The sequence below is a fragment of the Panthera uncia genome, chromosome B4, assembly GCF_023721935.1.
Source record: "Panthera uncia isolate 11264 chromosome B4, Puncia_PCG_1.0, whole genome shotgun sequence".
NCBI lineage: Eukaryota > Metazoa > Chordata > Mammalia > Carnivora > Felidae > Panthera > Panthera uncia.
In genome coordinates, this window is record NC_064809.1 from 105,120,581 (window position 1) to 105,144,545 (window position 23,965).

The 23,965-nt window shown below is 33.1% G+C and overlaps 1 protein-coding gene and 1 non-coding gene across 7 annotated transcripts in view; both read left to right on the forward strand.

The window, feature by feature from the left end:
• The window catches only part of LRRIQ1 (leucine rich repeats and IQ motif containing 1), a 210,475-nt gene that overhangs the window by 163,228 nt on the left and 23,282 nt on the right, over nt 1-23,965 (forward strand). For 5 of the 6 annotated variants that reach the window (XM_049626027.1, XM_049626022.1, XM_049626023.1 and 2 more), the window contains 3 exons: nt 9,689-9,821; nt 12,135-12,195; nt 22,960-23,080. In XM_049626027.1, the coding sequence (XP_049481984.1) occupies nt 9,689-9,821; nt 12,135-12,195; nt 22,960-23,080 (315 nt within the window). Of the gene's footprint in view, nt 1-9,688; nt 9,822-12,134; nt 12,196-22,959; nt 23,944-23,965 lie in introns of those variants that run through there. The other variant, XM_049626026.1, reaches the window with a different exon arrangement.
• Nucleotides 2,135-2,237, forward strand: LOC125920502 (U6 spliceosomal RNA). Its single transcript, XR_007457091.1, has one exon. It is a non-coding gene; the product is annotated as a U6 spliceosomal RNA (small nuclear RNA).

Here is a 23,965-nt window from a genome sequence, read left to right on the forward strand (position 1 = left end):
ATTTTTTAAATCATGTGCCAAAGAATGTGTCTCACAAAAGAGGTATAAGACCTTACCAGGGAAATTGTAGAACTCTATCAAAAAATGTTAAAGAAAAACTATAAGTAAATCTATGAATTGAAAGACTCAATTTCAAAGATTTAAATTCTCCCCAAATTAACAGTGGATACTATGCTCTCTCAATTAAATCCCAAGAGGTATTTATGGACATTGACAAGCAGAATCTAAAAATGTATGGAAAGTCAAAATCCTCAAATAGCCAAAACACATTCAACAAAGATGACTAAATCGAGAGTCCTTGCCAAACACCATAACTTATTATTAATAAGCTCTTATTATAGAGCTGAAGCAAATAGTATTGCATGGTATGGGTGGTACGGTATGGACGGGATGAGGTGAGGTAGGATGAGATGGTAATTCTAGGATAGGGTAGGACAGGGTAGAGTAAAATAGTACAGAAAATGATAACTGATGGAGACCCCTGCATATATGCTTAATTGATATTATAAGACAAATTGCATTCTAAATCAGTGGGGAATAGATAGACTTTCCAATACATTTTAATAAATTACCTATATTAAAAATTAATTGGGGCGCCTGGGTGGCTCCGTCAGTTAAGCGTCCGACTTCAGCTCAGGTCATGATCTCACGGTCGGTGAGTTCGAGCTCCGTGTCGGGCTCTGTGCTGGCAGCTCAGAGCCTGGAGCCTGCTTTGGATTCTGTGTCTTCCTCTCTCTGTCTCAAAAATAAATAAACATTAAAAAAATTAATTATGTCCACCTTAAAGAACAAATATAAGAAGCAAAATCATAAAACATAACAGAAGACAATGTGGAAGAATATAACATTGGATATGGAATTATTTCTTTAACAATATGCAAAAGTACTGGTCATCTTGATAAATATATTTACATTAAAATTAAGAATCTCTATAAAGCCAAAATGTCATAATAGTAGTGAAACAATAACCCACAGAGATGGAGAAGGCATTTGCCACACATATAATCAACAAAGTTCCAGAATGTATAATATCCAGAGTGTATAATTCCTAAAAGTCATTAAAATACAAATAGCCTAATAGAAAAAAATAAATAAGAAGCCTTAACATATTTTTCACAAAAGAAGAAATCCAAATAACTTGTGAACATATGAAAGGGTGTTTAATCTCATTTTGTAGCAGAGAAATACAAATTAAATCTGCAAAGTTTAAAAAAAATCCTAACAAAAATAAGATTTGGAAAACACATAACCAATAGGACTTATATTTTGCTAATTGAAGTATAATTTAGTACAACCATTTGGAAAACGTTACATGTGGTTGACTTGAAGATATCCATTTCATACAGTCCTTCGAATACATTCTTAGATGCTTGCCCTATAGGAATTTGTACAAGGATAGGGCAGTATTTTTCTTAATAACCCAAACTGGAAATAGCCCATGTGTCTAACAACAATGGAATGGATAAACTCTAATACATCCATACAGTGGAAAACAGTATGACACTGAAAAGTAATGAATTGCACCTATACACAGCAACATAGATGAATCTCATAAACAATATTGAGCAAACAAACACAAAAGAATAACTACAGAATTGTTGCAAGCAAAGCTATACTATAATGCTTATACATAGGTAGTGAAAATTTTAAGGAAATCAAGAAAGTCAAGGTTATAAACTTTAGCATAGTGGTTATCCCTAAGAGAAGAGACTTTTGAGCAAGACTTCTTGTATGCAAGCAGTTTCTATTTTTTTTTAAATGATCGGAGATCACATGGAATATGTATTTATATTTTTATTTATAGAATAATTTTAATATATATTAAAGTATATAATTTTATATAAACTATAAATATATATAAACATAAATATTTTATGTTTATATATATTTTTGTGTCTATATTTTTATATCATATACTTATATAAATATAAATATAAATATATAAATAAAATAAAATAAAATATATGCAAAATATAAATTTTATATAAAATAGTTTATATAAAATGTAATTTATATAATATTTATGTATGTATAATTACTTATACACCTTGAAATTGTAAACACCTGCTAAAGCCATACTTTGTGTACATTGTATATTTCACAACAAAATAAAAATGATTAAAAAGAGCTTTCCGTGCCCACGTGGCAGCACATAAACTAAAATTGGAATGACATAGAGAAGATTAGCATGGCCTACACAAGATGACACGCAAATTCATGAAGTGCTCCATATTTTGCTTTCCTTCCTAACGGTCTATGATACACAAAGTGTATCTATGTCTACATAATATGTCTATGATACACAAAGTGACTTGATCAATTGAAGTCCCTTCCAGCTTCAAACCCCACCCCCAATTTCTCCTCAGAAAAGAGCTTCCACATATCAATATTTATATAAGTAGCTTAAAGCCAAAAATTAATTTTGTAGGGAATACTTGCAATGCCTATCTTGACTTGTTTCCTGACTACAATGTAAGTAGATCAATAATACTTTCACCTATCTTTTCAATTAAAAGTGAAATCAGTGAATAGAGGCCCTTATTCATTTATGAATGAACTTCTGCTAGCTAAAATAAAAATCTATCTTTCTAAACAAAATATGATGAAAGAAAAAATTTTGCATCAATAAAGTATACACTTAGAAAACTCTTCAATCTTCAGTGTATGGAGATATTTGTTTAAATTATAACCAATGGAAAACAATAAGTTTGGGACCAGGTTTATTAGTCTCTAATATGTTTTTCATTCAAACTGTGAAAGAAAATTATTTTTACTTATATTTACTTATTGGTTTTTATAATGCAAGCAATATTTTAATATACATTCAATATTTTATGTGATGTTAGCTCTGTAACAGAAGCATATCTGTATTCTTTTTGACAAGTAGAAAAATCATCACATGCAGAAAACTAATAGTCAATGAGAAATGCATTATGAATGTATTAACATACGTACTATGAGTATTTCTGTTTTGTAGCTATAAAAAAGCAGTGATTATAATGATATAAAAATGTTTAATTGGGTCCATCAAGTCTCTATCATTAGTGTATCAATATAAAACTATTTATTGGCTTCTTTTGAAGTAAAACTAGTAAAGGAAATTAATCATGTACTTGGCCCTCAATTAAGATATATACATAAATGAGTAGAATTAGAGATGTCTTTTTACCAGAGTAGAAGCTTTCAGATACAGCAAGAATCTGAAGTCCAACTATACAAACAAACAAACAAAAAACAGGTGGAAGTAATATTTATGTGGCCCTATGGCCATGATATTTTGAGGGCCAACCTACTTATATCATCAGCCTCTCCTTTATTCCATTGGGTGGGCCCTAGTTTGGATGACCTACTATATTAACACTCCCTGAGGGAGTCTAGATTGGATAGGGGAATATTTTCCAACAGTAATTAAATTGAGAGAGTGAAACAGGAGAGAATCATGTCAATGGAACCTCCTTCATGCTTATTACTGAGCAATTGCTAAAAATTATTTGAAATAACTTGAAATCAATTAGGACTGTGTACCCTTGTTATCTTCTGGAAATTAACTTTTTTTTTTTTAAAGACACACTAAAATCCTCATATATTATGAAATAAAATACATTAAAAAATACCTGTTACAAGGTTTAGAATTCTGGTAAGGAGGACTCCCTGGACTCCCCCAGAAAATTGTTCTTTCTAGTTTTGTGGTTAATCCTGGAATCTTTCCAGTGACCCCCTGGAACCTTAGTCTTGGCCTGGATTTGAAGACTCCTACAGATAGTCTTACCTCCTGCATAGCTAAGTCTAGGCCCATGGCAACTGAGGTAGCACTAAGACTATGCATAATAGCCTTTAACTTAGGGGTAAAAATAGCAAAATGGCTACAGTAATTAAATCCTTACTATATGTTAGGCATGATATGTATCCAGTTATTTTATATTATTATATATATTTTAAGAGGAAAAAACTGAGGAAGAGAGAAGGTAGATAATTTGCCCAACATCACACAGTTAGTAGGTGAAAAAGCCAACTTATAACATGCAAGATAGATGCTAGTAGATAGATCACTGAGGTGTAGCCTCTCCAATATAGACTGAATTAATTTATTCTATAATCAATTTCTCAAATGTCACAATTCCAGAACCTCTTCTAATGAAAAATTAAGTGGTGTGCCAGATTCATAGGAAACACAGAAAGCAATCTTAGACAATGGCTACCAGGTAGTTCTAAAAACATCCTGTTAACACTTAATATTACTTAGAAATGGGTAAATCTGCCAAAGCCATGACAATGAAAGATGAGTACTTATTTTTCCTTTTACCTCAGGTTCCAATACAGCTTGGCACAGCACTGTTACTGATCCTGTCATTTAAAGCTTTTTTGTTTATCAGGGATTTTTCCATTAATTTTTATTTAAAATATTACATGAAAATATTTTTAACCTTGATTCCTGACATTTTTGTTAACCCGTTAAATTTTGTGCCTGAGGTATTTCATTTGCCCCACTTGACTTACCCTAGTCCCAGCCCTAGTTAACAGCAAACATGGGGACAAATTACACATTAATGTGACTATAGATATGACTATATAACTTTATATTGCTCTTGCAGAAGAAAATGAAGGACTACTAGTTTCGTAATATTTGATACTCCACTATAAAGATATTAATGAGATTATATTCAACTGAACATATAAATGGCAAAACATCTCCTTTCTGGTAGAAATATATATTAGTTGAATACAGAAGACCTATTATAAATGGTTAATAAGCACAACTACATTCACTTTGTGAATGTTTCTGTTATTTCAGAGGGATTCACTTAAATATAGCATTTCTATAATATTGAAAATTGCATCTGCAAAATCTATATATTTTAAAAGATAATTTAGTAACTAACTTTCCTTTGCTTTCTCATAAAGATCGTTCATATACTTTACGTATCACCCAACCCCCCAGACAGACAAATTTTGAGAATTAATTTAAATGTCAGAAACTAGCAAGTATTTTTCATTCTAGTACTTTTTTTTTTAACCTCCCTGCCATAAAATATAGTGAAATATGTAAAGGAGTGATTAGTGCTGCAGTTAGCCTTTGACCCTTACATACAAATTTGGCTCTATTCCCAAAATTTCTGTTTTTAAAGTTTTGCAACAACAATCCTCTTCTTTATTCATGAAATAATTTTCCTTAGTGATCAATTACATATTTATTTAAATATATCATAAAAGAATAGGAATGTTGCTTGTCACACACAAATGGCTCTTAGAGTTACTGGTTTCATGCCAATGCCATCAACTTTCCAACAACAGATTGGATTGGTTAAGGAAGAAGCCATAAACAGCCTATCAACAAGTATTTATACAGATGTTAATGAATTTAAAATTCTGTTAGTGCCAAACTCCAATTTTATTTGTGCTTTATTCATGAGGTATGATGCAATAACTTCTTTTAATAAACATGTACAGACCACTTATACTTTATAATGGAAACATATTTTTAGTGTTTCCAGCATGAGATACATAGAATCAGCCATTTATCAAAGTTACCAAAAATAGTTCCATTGTATTTAACATTTTGCTCATCATGTAACTATGTCCTCCAAAAGCTTTTGGTAAAGAGATGAACTCATCTCTATCCGTGAAACCAAGAATATTTTTTTATTATATTACTAAGAAAGGCCATTAGGAGAAAAGAAAATAGTCATGGGAAAGTTGCCATATGTATTTAAAATATAAATAATTAGCTTTTTTTGTGTGTCCCAAATGATAATTGAATCTTAATCTCCCTGTGTGTAGGATATTATGATATACTGAAAATTTAGAAAACATTTATTTGAAGCATATGGGTTTAATGAACACTTATTTTTTTCATGAAGAAAAGAATAATATTTCCATTAATTTCAAAAGAGACTTCATTTCTTTTAGTGAGCTTTTTAAAGCTGAACTGATTTCCTCTAGGACTGCATACACTGTGGACATTTTATAAAGTAACCTTATATGATGGAGTAGTTTTTGTTTGTTTGCTTTTTAATTTGCCACCTTTCATTGGCAGTTTTTATCCCAAGCTAATTATGATTTTCGGGGCTGAAGTTTCTACTGTAATGATTAAGTTAATTATATATAGGAATGTGTTATCCTCCACAATGCACAGGTTTATCTACATGCTAAAAATCTAAATCCCAGCTCAACACTTCTCAGGTCACTTATAGAACATTAATCAACTGTGACAATTATTCATTTCACAGGTATTTATTGAGCACTATCCTCCTATGTGCCCCTTAAAGAGTTTATATATAGTAGGAAAAACAGACACATGAATAGGAAAGGAAAATATAACATAATAAATGCTATCATGGAGTCCTTATAGGAACCTTTGGAAGACATCTCCAAGTTAACTTGAATAGGAAATATAGTGCTGACAGATCAAGGACTTACCCCAAAGAATATAATTTCCAAACTGAGACCTGAAGACAAATCAAAAACAACATTGGCAAAGTGGGTAATCTGAAGCATAGGTCTATAGGCAAAAGAAACCATTTTGAGTAATTATAATATTTTTGAGTGATTGAGGCAAGAATCTAACATGTGTCTGAAGGTATATGCATGGCTTGTATGCCATGCAAAAAATAAAAATAAAAAAATGAACTTAATCCAAGGGCAATGGAGAATCAGGAGTTTAACCTATGAAGCAGCAAAATTAGATTTATGTTTTAGCAAGGCCATTTGCAGTATGGAGATAGGTACATGGGAGCAAGACCAAAACAAACAAACAAACAAAAGACCAGTGAAAAGGCTATTAGAGTAATTCAGAAGAAATGATGGTAGCCTGATACAAAATAGTAGCAACAGGAATCCAGGAAATTTGACAGATTGAAAGAATTTAAGAGGTAAAGTATTCAGTTGTAGGTTGAGGAAGAATGCTGGTTCAGTACGACTCTGGTCTCTGATTTATACATTGACAATGGTGGTACCATTTGGGGAATTTGGAAAAAGTGGAATAATACACGAGTTCAGCTTTTTTACATACTCAGTTTAAATTATCTGTGCAATGTCTAAATGGCAAAGCTTTGGATGGATACATGTGTCAAAAGGAGATCATGAAAATGATTGAAGAACTTGGATGAATATCCTCATACAGGAAAATTATAGCCTAAGAAAAAAAAATGGGGCCAAGATCAAACCCAAGAAGAATCCTGAGATTGGAAGGGATGGCAAGGGCAGAGGAGCCCTTGAAGGAGACTGGGGTTTAGAAAAAGTCAGAGAAAAAACAAGGAGAGTGTAATGAAACAAAATACAAAGGAAATAAGACTTCAAATTAATGAAGCAAGACCCAAAGAAGTAGGAAAGGAGAGGAGGTAAAAGGTTTCAGTTTCTGCAGGCAGAATGGTGCCTCTTCTACAACGGAAAGGTTTTACTGAGCAGCCTAATGACAAGCATCCATTAAGTTATCCATATCACCATTATTCTTCTTATGCAAGGTACTAAAAACAGAACTTCCTCTGCAAGTTTAAAAGAGTTAATTGTCTTTTCTTCTTCTCAGTGACAGGAGTAATCCTGAAATAGTTTAACCAAAACAAAATCAATTTCTTCAGTATATGAATTGCAGTATCTTCAAGTACATCCAGCCAACTTCACCAACATGCTTATTCTGTTTCTTACACTGAGCACACGCCAATCTACCAATCTATGCCTTAGGGTTAAAATGGTTAATATGAATTGGGCCCTTACAGTGAAATCTCTCATCTTTACTCAGGACTGTTGTTTAGAACTTTGGCTGAGGTCTGATGTAAAACCACTTAGGATTTATGGAGTGTTATTGTAGAGCTGAGGAAAACTTTCCAAAATGAGTACTTTAAAAAGTGACTATTGCAAGTATATGTCATTATTTTAAAAAACAGAAAGACACAGATAATTTTTTTGTATTTTAGCTAAAAGCACAATTAAAAAAAAAAGCAAATAAAAATAAAAAAATAAAAGTACAATTGTTACACAAAGATTCTCCACATATCAAGAGTCATAAGGTTCTAGCTATAGGCTCAGTTGATTATCAGTGGTCACTGAGTCCTCACTACTTTCTATCACTGCCCTTACGGGCCCAACATCTGGTTTGGTTAACCAAGAAAGGCTGATAAAAGGTTCGGACTCTGCTGGAGAAAAGACTTAACGCTGTACAGTAACTGGAAGTGATAATGCCAAAAGTTCCCTTTGTTTGAGTCTCCCGTATAGTTTCTACATACCTATATGGTCAGTTACCAGAATGGTGTCTCCTCATGGATTCAACGGTCAGCTCTCTCATGGCAAGCGATTGCTCCTCCAATATAGCAAACATGGAGAGGTTGACTTAAGCTCAGGAAGCAAGAGATAGGGCCTTTTAGAAACATAAGGTGGCATGAGAAGCAACAGCAAGTTAACTTCACTAAGTTCACATAGTTTAGAGAAATAAACACCTTGATTTTTAGCTTTCCTGAGAACTGGCCACCCTATCTTTTTGAATTGAAAACTAGAGTCATTTCACCAATTTCAACAGCAACTTTTAAGGAAAAAAGACATGATAGGTATTTCATCCTCAACATGCAGAATGACAAATGTATGTATGAGTGTGTGTGCCACATGCATCAAGCATTTGTGGTTGGCCTTGTGTCATGCTTCATTTGTTTTCCAAACAACTTGCAAATAAATATAAGGTGACTTTCTGTGTGCAAAGATCTACACTGAATTAATAAGATAACATTTTAAATATTGCGTTTTAAATTATAGAATTCTTGTTAGCTTGATTACCAGGAGTTAGTTTTTAAGAAGTACCTTTCTCTGGTGTACTGTCAATCAAACTACAAAGCTAACAAGTCCCTAAATATGGTAATGGCTCAAAAAAAGATCAAGTCTATGGAGGAAGGGTCTAAAACAGCAGGTGTTTGGAGTAGTTCTGAAATGCATACCATTGACGTAGTAGTAACATCCACAGAGTAAAACAAACAAATGAACAAAAAAACAAACACAAATGTATAAATGTTATATTTGAATATAAAGGTTGGATTTTTAATTTTCTTTTTTCTTTTCCTTTACTATTTTCATTGTTTCCTTGTATTCTTACCTTATATAAATTTCTCCTCTTGCATATTCCCATATCCATTTACATTGTTATGCTTCCCACCTCCTTTTTTGAAATAGCTACTATGGCATAAGCACAGGTTCCCTAAACCTCATATTATTATATTCCAAGCTTAAAATATTGCATTAGCTTACACAAACCAAGCTGAGTTTTATGCAAAATTAAAACTCTGTTTCAAATACCCTCAATATAATTTATGAATTCTACATACGTATAAAGTTAGTATAAGAACAATTGACTTTAAAATAAGCCTGAAAAAACATCATAATGGACAGATATTCTTTTCATACTAGAATTGTACTCTACCAAATTTGATCTTTGTATTTTTAATGTAAAAACTAAAAAACAAGTCCTATAAAATGTTGGCTACAATGAAACATTTTCTTTTTTTTTTTTTTTTAAGATAGATGGGTTTGAAACTCAAGCAGGAAAATTACTGAAGTGACTGACATTTTTCTTACAGATGACCTGACTCCCATGAATTAGTCTTTTTTTTTCCCTTTCTTTCTTTTGATAAAATTGTTTGCCTAGACTGAACTACTTGGCCAAAATTTGATCTCTTTAAATAACAAATAAAATTTCCACATTTTTCCCCAGGTAAGGAAGAAGAATTTATCTACAAGGATGCCACTGCAAATGAAAAATTAGAAAGGAGTAAAGAATACACATACCAATGGCTTCACACACAGGTTGGGATTCATGAAACAACTAGTTCCAGAAATATGAAATGGTGAGGTCATTTCCTTTAAATTAGATTTTTGTATTGTAAACACATCTTGAAAAGTGAAACCTAGGTTAATTGTGCTAAAACAAACATGACTTTATAGCCAAAGGCCAATACATCACGTTGCCAGGTTGTAAAAGGCCTCTTACATAGAATAGATTTAATCACTTTTTATATTTTTTACCCTAAAATGTTTGAGAACTCTGTTTCTGTAATGCTTAAAACTAAGAGATGAACCACACAAATGATTCTACTGTATAAAGTTAAATGCATGGTATGCATTAACTGTTTAAATATCATATGTATTGGAGGTGGTATTTTATTTTGTGTCCTTTTTATGTTTGGCAGTTAAAATTATAGTTCAACACTGCTGCTGCTGCTTTACCAGTAGTATAACTAATTTTCAAGGATGTCTCCATGCTACAGTTTCCTCTTTTATAGTAGATGATAATATGTTATCTATCTCACAGGATAGAGGTGAGCTCACAAGGTGGAGAATATCAGTATATATTCTCAATAAACACATCCTTTAACAATAAACAAGATACCTTGAATCTAATAGGTAATTAATTAATTTTTGTTACATTAATGTACATATTAGTTTGCTAGGACCTTTGTAACGAAATACCATAAATTGTGTGGCTTAAACAGCATAGATTTACTTTCTCACAGTTCTGGAAGCTATAAGTTCAAGATTAAGGAGTCAGCAGGTTTGGTTTCTTTGAAGGTCAGTCTTCATGGTTTGTAGATGGCCACCTTCTCACTGTGCCCTCACGTCATCATCCTTCATTCTCTTTGTGTTTTAATCTCCTGTTTTTATAAGGACACTGGTCATATGAGATTGGAGCCTACCAATATGAACTCATTTTACTGTAATTACCTCTTTCAAGGCTCTATCTCCAAATATATCACATTATGAAGTATTGAGGGTTAGTACTTCAACATATGAATTCTGATGAAACAAAATTCAGCTCACAGCAATTTAGTATAAACCACTGAACCAAAAGTTATAGGAAAATAATAAAAGTCCAGAGATAATATTTTGGAAAATATTTTCAAGACTTTTGTTTAACTACATGTGTCCAGAAAAAGAATTTAAAAAGTGCTATTATAAACACTTACTAAATATATAAATCGATATTGAATCTAAATGTAGCTGACACTTTGGAAATGTTTCCAGGCATTATAGTAACTATTTAAATGACTAACAAAAGACAAACAAAATCCTACAATCATGAGGGTTAACCCTTAATTTAGAAGCAAGTTAAAATATGTAAAAAAAAATGAAATCTTTTTGTAATATATATAAATTGAAATGTTCATGTGGTCAATTCTATCCATATAATTCCTTTAAAAATATGGAAAAGGGAGTGAAGAATGAAAGTGAAATTAAAACAATATTTTATAATTTGGATTATTTTGTCCTATTTCATTGTGAGCAAAGAAAATAGGAATAAATCAATCAACATTTGAGAACATTAAGTATTATAATTAATGCAAGCACAATTTCTTTTACGTTGGTGTTAATCAATTTAATGTAATTCATAAGATGGCATCCTTAAAACTATAAACAAATATAGTGTAACTTATAGTTTATCATTGATCTTAATCAGGTATAAGAGGTATTATTCAGAGATTTTTAAAGTATTAGGATAGATAAGGTGAAAATATTAGCAAAATGTTTCAGGATATATTTTAGACATATTTAAACACTTAACAATATCCTTTACCCCTAAATAAGTTATATTTAAACACATGATATAACAGGAAATTGTTCATAGCTTTTCTCTCTTGAAAATATATAAAGGAATAAGTAGATACTCTGAGAGAAATTGTTTTCAAGAACAGAAGTTCTTGAAAAGCCAAATGTCAATATTCTAGTTTTAAATAGAAATGAATTGTGAGCATTAGTATAATGCTTTAAACACATTACAGATATTTTAAAAATAAGAACCTTTGCCTTTCTCATAATACAAGTAAGATATATAAGTAAAAGTAAATAAAATATTTATATGTTCTATAATTTATTAACTATCATTGGTACTTTCAAATTTTTGCCCTTTATACCTATTTGTGTTTGGCAAAGAAGAGTGGCATTAAAGTGGTGTTTAGAAATTTAAATTTTATGTCAAATTGAATTTTCAAATGACTATGGAAAGACACATTTGTATATATGTTTGCATACAGCCCAATTTAATAAAACTATTATTTCCACTTTGTAAATTACTGATTCCTCCCAAACTTTTCACTGGGAATTTCTTTAATATTCTTCCTCTACATTTGTATAATAATATGATTTTTGTTTTTGTCACTCTGCAGCAAACACTTCTTGCCTGAGTTAGATCCAGATATACTTAACGGTGGAAGAGTTCAGCTTGTGGTAAGAAATGTGTTTAAAGGTACAAAAAAATGTTGTAGACACTAATCCTTAGTAAATGGCACTTTAAAATACGTCCATAATTAGTGTAAATTATGAAAATATCACAACTCTGTCTATTTGGGGTGATCTCAAAATACTGTATGTTAAAATAATAACCTGTAATAATATGTTTTCTTGACTTGTAATATAACTTTCAAATCTGATATTATTTAAAATCTTGATTCTATATGACAGATTTTAAAATATTAGCATACTGCCACATTTAAAATAATATTACTACGAATAGGAATTACATAATGAACTTATTTACTTGAATATTTTAAAAGAATAGGATACTGAGGGAAACATAAAAATACCCTCACAAGTTGGAAAATCAAACCAGATAAAAATTAACAAGTAATTGTGACTCAACCACTCTAAGTAATGAAATAAAAGGTATTGGAACTTTAGGAACAACCAAGTTTTAAACATGGTGACCAGAGTGTAAGACTCTAGACAGTATAACTATATGTGCATTGCAAAAGTCAATTGGGCTATACGCTATCAGAAGGAAGACTATGTTAACAGAAGGAGAATGGCAAATATGGAGTCTAGAGAAATGGAGCCCACAAAACAAGCAATTGTCAGTATGTTTCCAAAAGTTTCCAGAGAAGAGGGTACCCTAACCAATGATAGAAGTGTGCGGTCTCTTTGGCAGGTGAAAATGGATGCATCAGGTGACCCTAACTTTATGACACCTTTCATTTATAGCAACCTATTAATACTCCTTGCACAGATTCTACATTCACCAAAAAAACTAAATATAATTTAGCTTGCCAAGTAGCACTTAGCATAAAAAGATAATGCACTTTCTGATGGAACCTAGTATGATGGTATCAAGAGCAGTTATAGTCACCATTCTTATGAACAACTCATTCAAGGAGTTTTCCTGAAAAGGGAGCAAAATTAGGGCAACAGCTAAAATTAATGTGTTTATGAAAATATTTATAGAATCTATACATAAATTTAAAATAATCATTAAGCAAATATTTTCTTGCATTTTAATAGAGACTCCTCTGGCAGAGTGGCATGTTGATTGCCCTAGGAAAATTGATACTTCAAGCTATGAACACCATGCATATTACTAACAATTGCGCACAGATTGTTGAGTTGCCACTTGGGAGGAAGAATGTCATGATAAAGAAAGTGATTTTATATTTAATCATTATACTTCCTAAAATTAATGAAAACAGACTGGGTAGATCACTAATCAAAATGGTTCTATGAGAGTAATGCTCTGACATTAATCTCTCTCCTCCTATGTATATCCCACTGTATTGCACTATGTTCAAATATGTCACAAATACATATCAATGATAAATGCTTTTCTGATATTGAAGAGGTACAGGTGAACACAAAACAAGGTAAATGGTAGTATATAAGAAACACAGTTTTTGTTTGTTTTTGTTTTTTTGTAAACAGAGATAGGAGAAGGGTTAACTAAGGACTTACATCAAAAGGATACTGGACTAATTGAAGGCCCAGAGCAGAAAGACTCTTACAGAATCTTGGGAACATACTGGGGAATGTGCTGATAATTGCACAACTGGGACCAGACCATAACTAAGAAGAAAATTAAAAAACAAATCAGCAATGGCTACCACTATAAGATCCTTAAGACATAAGGAAAACACTCATAATAGAAGGACAGAAAATCATGAAACAAAGTGATCAAATTTTAATTAGAACAAATCAGTAAATCAGCCTACTATAAATTCTGAATATATAAAATATTACCATTGAAATAAACTCTGCACTGGACACCATGAAAGAGAGACTTAGTGAATTGAAAGATGATCTACAGAGGAATAGTAATTAGATTGACAGCTGACATTATAGCAGAACTAATTCATACCAAAAGGCAGTGGAATTACTTCTTAATAATAAAGATTGATATAAATATTATCCAAAATACTCTTCACTAACTTTCAGGAGAAATAATGCGATATAATCCAATACTCAAATTCTGGGTTTTGAGGAAGCTAATAAGTAACATCTCTGTCTTCCAAACAAGATCAAAGCATTTTATGTGGCAGACAGGATTGAGAAAAATGAAAACAAGATATCACTTTACTTATTTCCAAATACATATCAGAAGGCATGTCATAGATTTAGACAATTGCTAATTAAGTTTATTCCCCCAAAACTCCAGGATTTTTCTGCAGAAGGTGGTCTTAGTTCCCCCAGAAAACATATTCTGAGATTCTTGTATTTGAGTGCAGGACATTCGTTGGGGAAGGCTTTCAGAAACGACTCCCTTGAGTGGTGAAAGAAACAGGATTGAGCAGAGGGAAAAGATAAAATGCAATAGAGTTGCAGCAGGAGAAGGGAGCCCCAGTGGTAAGAAGGCCCTTTTAAATTGTGTTAGCATATGAGGTAAGAAGATCAGGTTTTTACGCTACTGCATCTCCTCAGAAGAGGCTTTGGCTTAGGCAGGGCAACCATCTTTAGCTAAGGACAATTTCCAGAGACGTATTCAGCTGAGAGCCCATAGGCTTCAACTTTCTCAGCAACTGGAAGAATCTGATTCAGTTGTTACATGTGAGATATGATAATAACCAGTATACTGACCAAGTTTATCATCCATAGATGCAACAACTTAGCACCTAAAATGTGTCAACTGTCTCCAAATAAATCTATAAAATTGCAAATCTATCAATTTGCAAATCTGTAGAGCTGCTTGTTTTAGGAAGCTGAAAAATCTCATTCTACAGATTTTTTTTCCCTAATGTTTATTTATTTTTGAGACAGAGAGGGAGACAGAGCATGAGCAGGGAGGGCAGAGAGCGAGAGGGAGACACAGAATCCACAGCAGGCTCCAGGCTCTGAGCTGTCAGCACAGATAGTGACGCAGGACTCGAACTTATCAACTGGGAGATCATGACCTGAGCTAAAGTTGGTCACTCAACCAACTGAGCCACCCAGATGCCCCTGAAGAATCTCATTCTAAAATGCGTATTGATGAATAACAGCCCAATGTTATGTAAATCAACTTTGAAAAAGGAAAGCTAACTTGCATCACAAGATATAAAGACTTAATATAAAACTAAACTTTATGGTACAAATATACCAATGGATATAAATAGTTTAGAAGTAGACCTGTGACTGTATAGAAAAATATATGATAAAGATGAGAAAGTTCAAAATTTTTAGTACACAGAATTCAGTAAATTAGCATTAAGAAACCATATTCAAATGGAACATAAACCATATTCAAATGGAATTTAGAAGATTTGAAGTCTCAAATGTGAAAAGTGAAGTTATAAAACTGACCAAATAAAATAATTAAGAATATATTTGCAACTTATCAGTAAATAAAGACTCTTTTAAAAGATACAAATGATACAAATTATATGGCAAATAAAATTGATTGACTTGACTATGTTAAATTAAATATTACTTCCTATGAAAGATTTTATGGAAAAAGTTAACAGACAGATTACAGATATGGACAAACTATTTTCAGTGTCTAAAAGTAACAATAGCTTAATATCCATATAAAAAGTAAGCTTCTGCAAGTAAACAATATAAAGTCAGGTAACCTAATGAAAAAAAGTATATACATACAATAGAAAATGTGTATATAGACAGTTTACAGAGTTTATGCCTAAATGCATAAATGTACATAAAGAGGTGCTCAGTTATATGACCAGAGAGATAAAAATTAAAACTAAGAAGTTGCATGACTATCCTCATCAGAATGGCAAACATTAGAATGTTGGGTAATGCAAAGTGCTATTAATGATGTGGAGACACTGATGTACAGCTCATGAAAATAAAAGCTGGTACAGTTATTTTGTAAAGAAATCTGTCAGAATTTATTAAAATAGTTCCTTGTATGCTCTATCAGATATTAGCAGCAAACTTTAGAAAACTTTACTTAAAAATAGTCTATTTACCGGGATGCCTGGGTGGCTCAGTCAGTTAAGCAATTTCAGCTAAGGTCACAATCTCATGGGTTGTGAGTTTGAGCCCCATGTTGGACTGTAAGCTGACAGCACAGAGGCTGCTTGGAATTCTCTCTCTCCCTCTCTCTCTACCCCAACCCCGACTTGTGCTCTCTCTCACTCTTAAAATAAACAAATAAAGATTTTAAAAATTAAAAAAATATATTCTATTTACCACAATGTAAAAACATAAAATATTTAAGAATAAATGTTAACATTAAGATGTTCAAAGATCCTATAATGGTAACCACCAAATATTGCTTTAAAAATTTCAAAAAAATATACCACACTCATGCATAGATTCAAATTGTAAGATGTCAATTCTCAACGATCTATAAATTCAGTAGACTCTTAGAAAGATTTTTAGTAGAAATGGACAAATTATAAAATGTGGAAATGCGAAAGACCTACAATAGTCAATACAGTCTTGAAAAATAAGACTCACAGTACCTGATCTCAAGACTTTCTATAAAGTCCCAGTAATCAAGACTATCTGTTATGTGAATAAAGACAGAAAAATCAATTAATAGAAAATAATAGTCCCGAAAATACCACACTTACAAGGTTAGTTGATTTTGCTTAAAGGTACTAAAGCAATTAACAGAGGGAAAAAATAATATTTTTCTCAACAAATAGTGCTGGACCCCTGTATATCTACAAGGAATATGAATCTTGATTGCTACTTCACACTTTAAAAACCAATTTGAGGGGCGCCTGGGTGGCTCAGTCGGTTAAGTGGCCGACTTAGGCTCAGGTCATGATCTCGCGGTCCATGAGTTCGAGCCCTGCGTTGGGCTCTGTGCTGACAGCTCAGAGCCTGGAGCCTGTTTCAGATTCTGTGTCTCCCTCTCTCTCTCTGACCCTCCCCCGTTCATGTTCTGTCTCTCTGTCTCAAAACTAAATAAACGTTAAAAAAAAGAAAAAAAAAAGAAAGAAACAAAAAACCAATTTGAGGTGAATTATGGGCCTAGATGTAAATGCTAAAATTATAAAACTTCTCTGGGCACCTGGGTAGCTCCATTGGTTAAGCATCCAACTTCAGCTCAGGTCGTGATCTCGTGGTTCATGAGTTCGAGTCCCACATCGGGCTCTGTGCTGATAGCTTGGAGCCTGGAGCTCGCTTCGGATTCTGTGTCTCCCTCTCTCTCTGCTCTTTCCCTGCTTGCACTCTGTCTCTCTCCCTTTCTCAAAAATGAATTAACATTTAAAAAATGTTAACTATAAAACTCATCAAAGAAAACAGCAAGGTATTTTCATCTCCTGATACATACAGCAACATAAGTGAATACCGAAAACAATATAGTGAGTGAAAAAAGCCAGACACGTTAAGAGTATATACTGTATGATTGTATTTATATTAAGTTCAAGAGCAGAGAAAACTAACCTGTCCATGGTGAAAGAAATCAGAACAGTTGCTGCTTCTGAGGATAAATTACTGGAAAGAGGTATGAAGGAAGCATTTGGTAGTTACATTAGTCAGGGGTCATCAGAGAAACAGAATCAATAAGATACCTATATCCATATCTATATCTATATCTATATTTGCCTATATCTAATATGTAAATTCATATTTAAAATCTCTTTGTCTGTGTATATAGAACCTACAATAGCCAAAGCAATCTTGAAAAAGAACAGTAAGAAGTGTCACACTACCTGATTTCAAGACTTTCAGACTTGGCCTGAAACTTACAACATTGACCCTCTGGAATTTATAGATATATTCTGTATTTATTATAATAGATTATATATTATTTATTATAATAATAATAAATATTATTATTTAATAATATAATAAATTACATATAATTTATTATAAGGAACTAGTTCATTTGATTATAGAGGCTTAGAAGTCCCATGGGCTGCATGCTGGAGAGCCAGGAGAGTCTGGGAGCATAGTTCCAGTCGGAGCTGAAGGCCTGAGAACCAGGAGAACCGATGGTATAGGTTCTAGTCTAAGTCTATATGCCTGATGGCTCAAAGGGCTGATAGTGTCAGATCCGGTCCAAGTTTAAAGGCCTAAGAACCAGACATGCCAATTGTGTAAGTTCTGGTCTCAAGAGAAGACAGACAGTCCAGCTCCATCTGTCAAACAGAGAGAGTGAATTCTCCCTTCCTCCGCTTTTCTGTCCTATTTAGGCCCTCAGTGGATTAGGTGATGCCAGAGAGGACAATCTGGTATACTTTGTCCACCCATTCATATGCTAACATCATCCAGAAGCACCCTCACAGACACATTCAGAAGTAATGATTAACCAATTGTCTAGGTACTATATGGCCTAGTCAAGTCGTTAAGTGAAATTAACCATCATGGTAGTCATCTGTAAAAAATAATTAAATTGAACAGTGTAATTAGAAAACGAATAAAGGGCTTGAATAGATACTTCATCTAAGAGGCTTTTTAGAGAGAAATAAGCACATGAAAAGATGTTAAACATTGTTAATCACTAGGAAAATTGTTAAAGTGACTATATAATATTAATATTAATATCTTCATAAGGTCTGTGGTTTAGTAATGGTATGGTACCAACGTAAATTTCCTGGTTTTATGAATCCCCCTTGCTTATATATCATTGGGCAAACTGGCTGGAAGTTATACAGGGAACTCTCAGTACCAATTTTTACAACTTCTGTAGGAATTTTAAGTTACTTCAACATAAAAATTTTGAAAATGATTGAGCTTCATGTTTAAAGTCTGTGCCTTTCATTGCATGTAAATTATAGCTGTATAAACCATTTAAAGTGTCTTCCATGCCCACATATGTTATATAATGAGGCCTCTGCCTCATATGAGAAAGGGGGTTTGTGCAATTATGATAATGTCTATAAATGGAGGGGTAAAATAAATGAACCAAATCTAGATCTTACAAATATAATAGTGAAAAATAAGCAAGTTGCAGAAAATAATATTCTAAAATTTTTGAATACTTTTATAAGATAGGTTATAAGTGAACTTTGCTTTATATATTTTATTTCTCTTGGGGTGGCTTAGTCAGCTAAGCAGCTGACGATATCAGCTCAGGTCATAATCTGACAGTTTGTGGGTTTGAGTCCCACATTGGGCTCTGTGCTGACAGTGTGGAGCCTGCTTAGAATTCTGTCCCCCCCCTCTCTCTTCCCCTCCCCCATTTGCTATCTCTCTCTCAAAATAAACTTAAAAAAATAAATTTTATATCTCTTGTTATGTTATTTAAAAAAATATTTATTTATTTATTTATTTTGAGAGAGAGAGACAGAGAGACAGAGAGAGACAGAGAGAGCTAGCAGGGGGAGGAGCAGAGAGAAAGAAGAACGAGAATCCCAAGCAGGCTCTCTGATAGCAGGCACTGATAATGTGGGCTCCATCTCATGAACCCTGAGATCATGACCTGAGCCAAAATCAAGAGCCACACACTTAACTGACTGAGCACTCTTATTTCTCTTTTAAAAAATGATCTAGGGGTGCCTGGGTGGCTCAGTTGGTTGAGCCTCTGACTCTTTGTTTCGGTTCAGGTCATGGTCTCATGGTTTCACAGGTTCAAGCTCCACATGAGACTCTGCATTGACAACTCAGAGTTTGCTTGGCATTCTCTCTCCTTCTCTCTCTGCCCCTCCCCCACTTGTGCTGCCTCTGTCTCTCTCAAAATAAATAAACTTAACATCTAGATAATAAGGAAAAAATATTTTTATGTGTGCAGTTTAGTATGTCTTAACTTATAATATGTTAAAAATAAATATTTAATAAAATATTGTTTATGAAAAAAAGAAGAAAGAGGAATTCCCTGTTCTTTATTAGATGTGAGAGATTCTCTGTTTGTAATTAATTTGCATGAGTTGGAGGTGAATCAGGCTCCAGATGCTTAGAAGTAGTGTTCAAAAGGAGCTCCTGGGTTACTCAGCCTGTTAAGCATTGGACTTTGGCTCAGGTCATGATCTCACTGTTCTTGAGTTTGAGCCCCATGTCCAGCTCTGTGCTGACAGCTCAGAGCCTGGAGCCTGTGTCTCCCTCTCTCTCTGCCCCTTTCCCACTTGTGCTCTGTCTCTGTCTCTCTCTCAAAAATAAACATCATTAATTTTTTTTAAAAGTCATGTTCAAATATTCATGCTCCTCATTTTATTGTGAAAATATGGAGAAAAAAAATGTTACAAATCTTGCAGGTAGGGGCCACATAAATGCACCCAGTTCAGAAAACAAAGACGTATGAGAGTTTTGCAAAATTACTATTTAAAAAATATTTGCCATTGAATTGCACATAAGAATATTCTTATCTAACCTTGACTCAAAACAGTTCATTGTGTTATAACCATACAAAGTGTCTAATATTACAGTGTTTTAGAATTAAGTATACATTTTTTTTGTAGAATAAGAAAATCATGGGCAGTCATATTCAGTTTTTAAGTATATCCATTCTGCATGATATAGAAGAAAATAAATAGAGAAATAATAAAGGTCAGTTAAAGGAAGAATAATGTTCAATTTAAAAGGCAATGTTTTCAGAAAGAGAATCTGAATATTAATGCATATGTGGCTCTCAGATGCACTGCTGGACCTTTCACTAACCCCTTTATAAAACATGGGTTTGTATTTTAAGCTGCCACGTGGCACTATTGTGAAATTGTGTATTCCTGTTAAGTTTCACTTCTAAATTTGATTCCTTGTTATAATCTGACCCAGTTAGTAACTGACATTAATTGTTTTCTTCTTTGGAAGAAACAATCTTTTGGGTGTTAATGGTTAGATGGTAATGGGATTTATGGAAGGCATGTGTTCACACATATTTTCTTGACATGTAGGTATGATCATATTTGGAGGATGGGTACGATTTCTTTTTTCTTTTAATTTTTTTAAAGTTATATATTTTTGAGAGAGAGAGAGATCAGGGGAGGGGCAGAAAGAGAGAGGGAGACACAGAATCCGAAACAGGCTCCAGGCTCCGAGTTGTCAGCACAAAGCCTGACACAGGGCTCGAACTCATGAACCGTGAGATCATGACCTAAGTTGAAGTCGGACGCTCAACCAACTGAGCCTTTTTTTTTTTTTTAATTTTTTTTTTAGTGTTTAGGAGGGGGTATTTCTACTTTCTAAATAGGTATGTGAAATTATGTCATCAAATTGAAGCAAATAAAACCTGGTTTTAAAATCTTGAATCTTGTAGTTAAAGCCTCCTTAGCTAGCAGGAGGGTCCTTAAGTGGTTAACATGTTTTTCCTTGTTTTTTAACTGATCTCACCAGAACTGTAGTATTGCATTGGCACTTCCCCCTTATTCCTAACTGGTTCTTTTTTTTAGTAAAGTTTTATTTGTTTATTTTTGAGAGAGAAAGAAAGAGAGGGAAAGAACAAGTGGGGGAGAGGCATAGAGAAAGGGGGACAGAGGATTCAAAGCAGGCTCCACGCAGACAGCAGAGAGCCTGATGATGTGGATCTCGAACCCACAAACCGGGAAATCATGACCTGAGCCGAAGGCAGCCACTTAACTGACAGAGCCACCCAGGTGCCCTATGACTGGTTCTTTCTAAGTCTTAGTACTGATGGAGCTATACTAATGGAAATATTAGATACATACTTTTGTACACTAATTGAAATAAATTTAGAAAGAATGTATAATATTTTTCATACCAATCACAGGTATAAATTAGAAGCCAATTGTTATTTATTTCATTTTTCAACAGTTTTCTACTGTGGTCTTTTGACAATGCAATTGTATCACTTAGCCGGGTACATCAAAAAGTGACTGACATAGAATGGTGTCTATTCATGCACATGAGAGTGCGAAGAAGTTGGGAGGGGTATGTAAAGGAAAAGTAAAAAGATCTGAATTTGAAAGAGAATGATCTTTAGATTCTATTTTCATGAGATTTTGTAGCCCATTATATGAGGATAGCTTTTTAAGCACAGTGATGGTTTTATGATATTAGTTTGCTCTATTTAAATTTGTCTCACGTCAAACATTAAGGACAATGCTTTCTCATAGGAGTTCAAGCATCTTGTGGTTTGGGTTAAATCCTAGTTATTTTGAGGCTGCTTTCCTTTCCATCATGGCATTTTCCCTTACTTCAGGGCTGTATCCTGATAAATCTGTACTTAATAATATTAGACATTATGTAAAATAATATTCTATAGGCAAGAAGTGATTCTTTCAACTGTTAGGTTCAGTCCAAGGTAGTAATAAAAGTTCAAATGGTAATTTTAGATGAAATAAATTATTTAATTCTATGTCCTTAAAATAATATATCTTGAAATTTCTATATATTAATTACCCTTAAATTAGCCTTACTGCATAATATTTTTACCTTAGTAATAGTTTTAACGAGAAGGCAGAGATCTTTTATGACTTTGTAGTATATAACTATGGAATGAAAGGCATTTTGAGGAATATTATTGAGAAGACTAATACTTATAACTGGTGAAATACAAATATTGCAGAAAATAATCCAATCTGACATTTCTAACATTCAATTAAGAATTAAATAATATACTTGGTAAATAAGTGATGTTAAGCTGTTTCAAGTTTCACCAGTTGCCTTTAAGATTGATTTTCATCAAAATTACTGTACTAAAATGTTTTCTTTTGTTGTACAGACTCAAATAGCAAACCTCAATTTTAAAATCGGCTCTTATTTGCAAGAAATGCTTTGACATAGTGCATTTGTTCTGCCTGGGCACCAGTAAAGGATTGTGGTATCATTTTGAAGAAGGTTGTTTGACAGAGCCTGTTTGTTTATTTGGGGTAATGTGAGCTGCATTCAGAAAATGCCATATTTTGTTTCATGATTGTATACATTCTCTCCCATTGCTCCCAGGCAAGACTTGTAAGCAGAGAAGACACGGATTTAGACCTTTTTTCCATGACCAGTGGAAGTGCTTTGTCTGTAAAGAGAGAAAAAAAAAATCAGGCACACAGACACTCAGCGGGATCTTCAAGTAAGTTGTGGTTTCCTTCAGAATTAATTTAGAAATCACAAACGAATTGATGGAACATAGTGCCAACAAGCATTCTTTTTTAGATAAGGGGTAGGCTGCCAGCAGCCAGAACTGCCTGAAAGTGTGTATTGGAAGTTTTTCTTTCTTTAAATGTCTTCTTTTGATATAAACCAAATTAAATCATTTCTAAAATTAACGGCATCAATTTTTATTTTAATTGTAATTCTGTGACTCCATGTTCTACTTTCCTCACTTCCCATGAATATATTGAATTGTTTGATCATTTAGCTCTAAAAGAACTTTTAGGCTAATTGCAAAAAGTTGGATTTATATATCAAAGTAGTGTATTTTGGCCTTTTGTCACTGATATAATAGATGTTATAGGTCACCTTAACTTTTAAAGGAAACTTTTTAAAATAACAGACTTTTAGATAATAATATTATCAAAACTGTCAAAACCATGCTTTGGACACTATTTCTTTCTTTTTCTTTTCTTTTTTTTAATGTTTATTGATTTTTGAGAGAGAGAGAGACAGAGCATGAGCAGAACAGAATCTGAAGCAGGCTCCAGGCTCTGAGCTGTCAGCACAGAGCCCGACGCGGGGCTCGAACCCACGAGCTGTGAAATCAGGATCTGAGCTGAAGTAGGATGCTCAACCGACTGAGCCACCCAGGCGCCCCTCGAGCCTATTTCTGTTGAATAGATAACAGTTCACATTTATTAATGATGAATTTTTACATTTGTTAACTTGACACACCCATCTGTTACCTTCAATATCATGATTTCAACAAGAGCTGCAGTACAGTTATTAACTGAAAAAAAATAAGCATTTAAAAATATCTATATCTTGTAATAATAAAGTCTAATTTTTTCAAACTCTTCAT